This window comes from Octopus bimaculoides, chromosome 2 (genome assembly GCF_001194135.2).
Source record: "Octopus bimaculoides isolate UCB-OBI-ISO-001 chromosome 2, ASM119413v2, whole genome shotgun sequence".
Lineage (NCBI taxonomy): Eukaryota > Metazoa > Mollusca > Cephalopoda > Octopoda > Octopodidae > Octopus > Octopus bimaculoides.
Window position 1 is genome coordinate 185,448,569 of NC_068982.1, and position 6,891 is coordinate 185,455,459.

Consider the following 6,891-nt stretch of genomic DNA (forward strand, 5'->3'; position numbering starts at 1 on the left):
TGTGATTGCTTATTTTTAGAATGACATTATAGGGTAGGAGTGAGAGGCTGGATCTGGCCAGTTTGAACATGTTATTTGTGGTGTTCTGTAGAGTATAGAGTATGCTGTCATTTGCAGTGTGAACATGATGTTAGGTGCAAAGAGTATAATGAAGAATTATGTGCATGTTGTCTGCATCAGTTTGAACATGTTGTATGGAGTTCAATCAAGATTAGAAATGAAAGTTTAACAGAAAATATATCATACATTTGGATATTTAGTTCAATATATTCTCTTTCATAAGTTCCTAGGAAGAAAGACAAAGTTGCTGCTAAAGAAGAAGGAAAGGAAAGAGAGGACAAAGAAATGGAAGAAGGTGTTAAAAAAGGTATGTTTAATATGATATGTTTTCTACTGAAAAGCATTATAAGAATATCTATAAAGATCAGGAAACACTCAGTTCCCTGATGTTTTGCTATCCATGTTGACTATACAGCTGAGGGTGGAATTATTAATGTTGTGAAGTGACAGTTGTAGAATCATCAGCAGAGTTCTTGACATCCATTGCAAATAATTGAAGCCAATGATATGTAATAGGTATTGATGCAAAGAAGTTTGGTACAACTTTTTATAGATATAAACAAGCACTGCTTTAATAAAATTATTTAATCTTCATCGATAATTACTTATATGTTAAGCGGTGAAAATTATCCGAGTATCATTCCAAGCATTAATATTATTGTATTCTATATATTAAATAGGGCAGTGTTGCCTAATGGAGAAGAAAAGGAAACAAAAGATACATTAGAGATGGATATGTCTTTCAATTCCTTTAGTAATATTTATTTATCTTTATTGAACTCTTTATCACTAAGATTCTGCTGTTAAATTGTTATACCTATTTATTCACATTATTTTGAATTAATCATGTATTATTTTGCATCTTTGATATTTCAGTGATGTGATTGTTTATTTTTAGAATGACATTGCAGGGTTGGAGTGAGAGGCTGGATCTAGCCAGTTTGAACAGTAAACAGGTTGAATATCTTGGCTAGATATGGTCAGTTCAATGCCAAATGGTTAAATTTTGGAATGTTTTAATACGTTAATAGAATCTATGGTTGATCTTGTTTTCCTTTTTATGGTTAGAATTACCTCTCAGAAAATGCCAAGATATTTGTTTCATAATTTGTCGATAATGTATGTACTACAGAATAATATATTAGATGAATTCTGTTGGGTGTTATAGTGATGAGTATTATAGTGGCAATACAGAAATCCGGTATAGTGTTTGAAGGTGTTTTGTAGAGTTTAGGAGATGCTGTCGGTTACAGTGTGAACTTGATGATAGATTCAATGATTATAATGCAGAATTATTAAGTGCATGTTGTCTGCATTAGTACATGTTGTAAGAGGTTCTATTTAGAGTAGAAGTGAAAGTTTGTCGAATTGGATGCAGTGAGTTCAATAGAAAATACTTCATTCATTTGAATATTTAGTTCATTATACTCTATTCCATAAGTTCCAAGAAAGAAAGATAAAGTTGTTGCACCTACTAAAGAGGGAGAAGAAGAAAAAGAAGGAGAGGAAGAAGAGAAAGAAGGAGAGGAAGAAGAGAAAGAAGGAGAGGAAGAAGAGAAAGAAGGAGAGGACAAAGAAATGGTGGAAGGTGTTAAAAAAGGTATGTTTAATATGATACATTTTCTACTGGAAAGAATTATAAAAATTAAATTTGAATGTTGAAGTGAATCTAACAGTTTTTGTGTGTTTCTTAAATGGCTTATAAACACCTTCCATGCTGCAATTGTTTTCGTTCCAGCACACTATCTCAGATCAGATCACTTGCTATGCAAGTACATCTCCGTAAGTAGTTTCATAGTTTGTAGATAATGTATGTATTATAGAATAACATTCAAGATGTATCTTGTTCAGTATTATAGTGATGAGGGAAAGTTGTACGTGGCATATATAGAAATTAGGTATAGTGTGTGAACAAAACATGTTATTTTTGGTGTTTTGTAGAATCTAGGATATGCTGTTGGTTGCAGTGTGAACATGATGTTAGATGTAATGAGTATAATGCATAATTAAGTGCATGTTGTCTGCATTAGTTAGAACATGTATGAAGTTCCATGTAGATTAGAAGTGAAAGTTTATCGAGTTGGATGCAGTGGGTCTGACAGAAAATATTACATTTATTTGAATATTTAACCCATTATATTCTATTCCATAAGAACCTAGGAAGAAAGATGAAGTTGTTGCATCTATTGAAGGAGAAAAAGAAAAAGGAGAGGAAGAAAGAGAGGAAGAAGGGGAGGACAAAGAAATGGTCGTGGGTGTTAAAAAAGGTATGTTTGATGTGATACATTCTCTACTGTAAAGCATCATAAAATTATGTAACTGTATGAAAAAACTCAAAAAAAAGGAGGTGGGATGATATAAAAACTATTGTTAATAAAAAGAAATAAAATTACACTTCCTAAGGAAAAAAATCTTAAAAGGAGAAATAATAATAATGGAACACCCCTACCATGTGTCAAGTGGTATGTGCTAGTCGTTACAAATACTGTGACGTCAAGAAGTTGGTAAAGTTGGTCATAGATAGTCATGTCTTACTTGTCTAACTAACTATACTTCTATACCAGAGTGGACTTTATAACAGTCCCACATTGGATTACAACAGTGTGAGAGGCTAGATCTGGTCAGTGTAAAACAGGTAGAATAATCTGGCTGGATTTGGTCAGTTTAAATGTTAAAGAGCTAAATCTTGGAATATTTTAACATATTAGCAGAATCCATGGTTGATCTTGTTTTCTTTTTATGGCTAACCTGTCAAAAAATGTTAAAATAGTAGTTTCATAGTTTGTAGATAATGTATGTGTTATAGAATAACATTCAAGATGTATTCTATTCGGTATTATAGTGTTGAGGGAAGATTGTTAGTGGTGCATACAGAAATCAGTTATAGTGTGTAAACAAAACATGTTACTTATGGTGTTTTGTAGAGTTTAGGATATGCAGTCAGTTGTAGTGTGAACATGTTTGGTGCAATGAGTATAAAGCAGAATTGTTGTCTGCATTAGTTAGAACATGTATAAGGTTAAATTTAGATTGGAAGTGAAAGTTTGTTGAGTTCAATGCAGTGGGTTTGACAGAAAATATTACATTTATTTGAATATTTAATCCATTATATTTCATCCCATAAGAACCTAGGAAGAAAGATGAAGTTGTTGCATCTATTGAAGGAGAAAAAGAAAAAGGAGAGGAAGAAAGAGAGGAAGAAAGAGAGGAAGAAGGGGCGGACAAAGAAATGGTGGTGGGTGTTAAAAAAGGTATGTTTAATATAATACATTTTCTACTGAAAAGCATCATAAAATTATCTTTCCCTGGTGTTTTTCTGTCCATGTTGATTACACAGCTGAGGGTGGAATTATTAATGCTGTGAAAAAACAGTTGCAGAGTTCTTGACATCCATTTCATATAATTGAAGTCAATGACATGTGATAGATATTGATGCAAACTAGTTTGGTACAATTTTTTATAGATATGAGTAAGCACCTCTTCAATAGAATTATTTAATCTTCTTTACGATGAAAGTAAACAAACAAAGTTTGTCTTTAGAAGCATTGAGATGTATTGTAAGATACAGAAATAAATTTATTTCTCAAACGCGTGATAATGCTATAAATAGCGAGATCAGGATAAATTATCCATTTATTGCAGAAAAATACGTTACCGGCCAGCCTGGCCGGTAACGTATTTTTCTGCATTATATGGATAATCTAATCTTCATTGATAATGACTTACACATGTTAAGTTGTGCAAATTCTCTGAGTATCATCCAAACTGTTAATATCATTCTATTCTATATATTAAATATACAGCTCAGTTGAAAAGAAAACTAACAAAAATACATTAGAAACAGATATAGTTTTAAAATTCTTTAGTAATATTTATTTATCTTTATTTAAATTTTGAAATGTTTTAACATGTTACAATAATCCATAGTTGATCTTGCTTTCTTTTTTATGGTTGCAATAACCACTCAGAAAATGTTAAAATAGTAGTTTCATAGTTTGTAGATAATGTATGTACTACAGAATAGTATTCAAGATGAATCCTGTGGCAGAGATGGATAACATTTTGTTAACCGGGGGCCACATGATACCATTTCCAAGTGGGAGAGGGCCGTATGATAAAACACATATGCATGAAATATTACTTGCCAACTTTAACTGGATTTTTTGCAGTTCTTCTTAATCTTATTTGTCTTATGAAAGTTTACATTAAGCTGGCATCTCTTTCGATATTTCCTAATGTACATCGAAAGAGAGCAGGAAGGAGGGATGAAATTAAATGCAAAATTAAAGTGAAAGTTTAAGAGGTGAGAGACGGTAAGGTTAATAAATGAAAATTTGAGAAAAATTTTTCATTTGTAAAAATTAGTAATCTAGAAACTCTTTGAGGGCCACGCAACAATATGTCAAGGGCCGCATGCGTCCCGTGGGCTGCGTGTTGCCCATGCATGCTGTAGGGTATTAAAGTGATGAGGAAAGATTGTATGTGGCATATATAGAAATCAGGTATAGTGTATGAAACAGAACATGTTATTTTTGGTGTTCTGTAGAGTTTAGGATATGCTGTCAGTTGCAGTGTGAGCATGGTGTCAGGTGCAATGAGTATGGTGCAGAATTAAGGGCATGTTACCTGCATTAGTTAGAACATGTATACGGTTAAGTTTAGATCAAAAGTGAAAGTTTGTTGAGTTGGATGCAGTAGGTTTGACAGAAAATAAATATTACATCCACTTGGATATTTAATCCATTATATTCTATTTTTGAAGTTCCTGTGAAGAAAGACAAAGTTGCTGTTTTACCTGTTGAAAAAGAAAAAGCAGAGAAAGAAGGAAAGAGAGAAAGAGAGAAAAAAGAAATGGTGGTGGGTGATGAAAAAGGTATGTTTAATATGATACATTTTCTACTGAGAAACATCATAAAATTGTCTTTAAAGATCAGGAAGCACCCAGTTTCCTGATGTTTTCCTATCCATGTTGACGACAAAGCTGAGGGTGGAATTATTAATGTAGTGAAGAGACAGTTGCAGAATCATCACCAGACTTCTTGACATCCATTGCATATAATTGAAATCGATGATATGTGACAGATATTGATGTAAAGATGTCTCATAATCATACATGGGTGATACAACTCCTGATTGCTATAAACAATAGCAGTGTGGAATATTTTGTTAGATTTGTTGTTATAATTCTCATTGAGAAGATTTTTGGTCAAACACATCCCAACAGACACTATAATGCTGTTTGTTGAACTGTGTAGGAATTAGAAATGCTGTTCTAGATGGTGTGGAAACTAGCTGTGTCATGTAAAGTGAAAAACTAGAACATGCTGTTTAATGTATAACAAAGTATTGGTACTTCATTGTTGGAGTATACAGTGTACCACTAATGGTGTGTTTTATGGTTTTTACAGTCAGAAAGCATTGCAACAATTAGGGCATGTTATATGGTGTATAGTACAATGGTTATTATAAATCATGTGGTGTTCAGTGTAGGAATAAAGACCTGTGTAATGTATACTAGGAGGTGCTAAAAAGTTCCTGACTTTAAGGATGTCATGAAAGAACTGGTTGGTAGCCCAACCTTCTGAGTTCTTTTACAGGGCTTAAAAAAACTGAAAGACCACTGCAATGAGTGTATGAATCAGAAAGGGAAATATTTTGAATAAAATCCTAATTAACTGATGATCCTCCTGTATTTTCTTTTACACAAAGCCAGGAACTTTTCAGCACCCCGTTATAGTGGTGATGATGATGATTTAATGGGGTTTTGTGAAAAGGAAGTTGTGTTATGTTGATATTGTAGTGTTAATATGTACAGAGATTGTATAGTATTTAGGGAGTGTTTTGTAGAGTGACAATATATTTCTTAAAAACAGTTTTCTTTTTCTTCAGAAGAGCCTGCAGAGAAAGGCAAGGGAAAGAAAGGTGAAAAAGGTACAATTATTATAATTATATTCTACAGGAATGTATACAATTGCAATATACTTTTTGTGTAGTTTTCTCAAAAAAAAAAAAGAAAAAAAAAGGGCATTACTGAGCAGAAATGTCCAAGTTTCATGTATTTTACCAGCAAAGTTCTTAACAGGGGAATATCTGATGTAAATGATGTCTGATAGATATTTTAATGTGGAGACACAATTTTCTTTCCTGATAAAAGCACACTATACAATAGTTTCTATGATTGAAGGCAACTTATCTGCTATGTATGCTTTTGTGTTTCTTCTTTTTTAAAGATGGCTGTAAATGATTTTTAAAGAAAATCTGGATATTAATTGAATATCCTCCTTCATTCTGAAGAAGTTACTTTGTATAGTTAAAAATTTGTGCGACTATAAAGCCACTGTTGTTGCTATTGTAAATGTTGTTGAATACTTCTGTTCAACCCAAAGATGCAGCACACTGTATGAGAACAACTGTATGTCCATCTGCAGCTACATTTTAGTGTCTATTAACAAGTTGGAATAAAGTATGACATACAGTACAGTAATTAAGATATGTTATATAGTGGACAGTATATTAGTTAAACCATGCTAATGCTTCAAATATGTACTTTTAAGTATAAAATATGTACTAGTATAACAGATATTTAACAAGGATAGTAATATATATGTGTGTGTGTGTGTGTGTGTGTGTGTGTGTGTGTGTGTGTGTGTGTAAAAGGTTGAAGAGGAACACACGAGTAGATATATATGGAAAAAAGACAAAGTAGAAAATGCTAAAATACTTTTATAAAGAACATTACAGAACCGGTTTCGATCCTTGAGATCTGTTCAACAGTAAATATGAATAAGAGATTTTTGAAAAATTATTGAAAAATTAAATTTTGGTAAATTT

General features: G+C 32.3%; 1 protein-coding gene across 2 annotated transcripts in view; it reads left to right on the plus strand.

Moving 5' to 3' along the window:
• The window catches only part of LOC106872595 (trichohyalin), a 152,608-nt gene that overhangs the window by 108,024 nt on the left and 37,693 nt on the right, over positions 1-6,891 (plus strand). For both annotated transcript variants that reach the window (XM_052965781.1, XM_052965782.1), the window contains exons 23-28: positions 284-367; positions 1,502-1,660; positions 2,214-2,327; positions 3,186-3,311; positions 4,823-4,933; positions 5,950-5,991. In XM_052965781.1, coding sequence (XP_052821741.1) covers positions 284-367; positions 1,502-1,660; positions 2,214-2,327; positions 3,186-3,311; positions 4,823-4,933; positions 5,950-5,991 — 636 coding nt within the window. The remainder of the gene's footprint in view (positions 1-283; positions 368-1,501; positions 1,661-2,213; positions 2,328-3,185; positions 3,312-4,822; positions 4,934-5,949; positions 5,992-6,891) is intronic.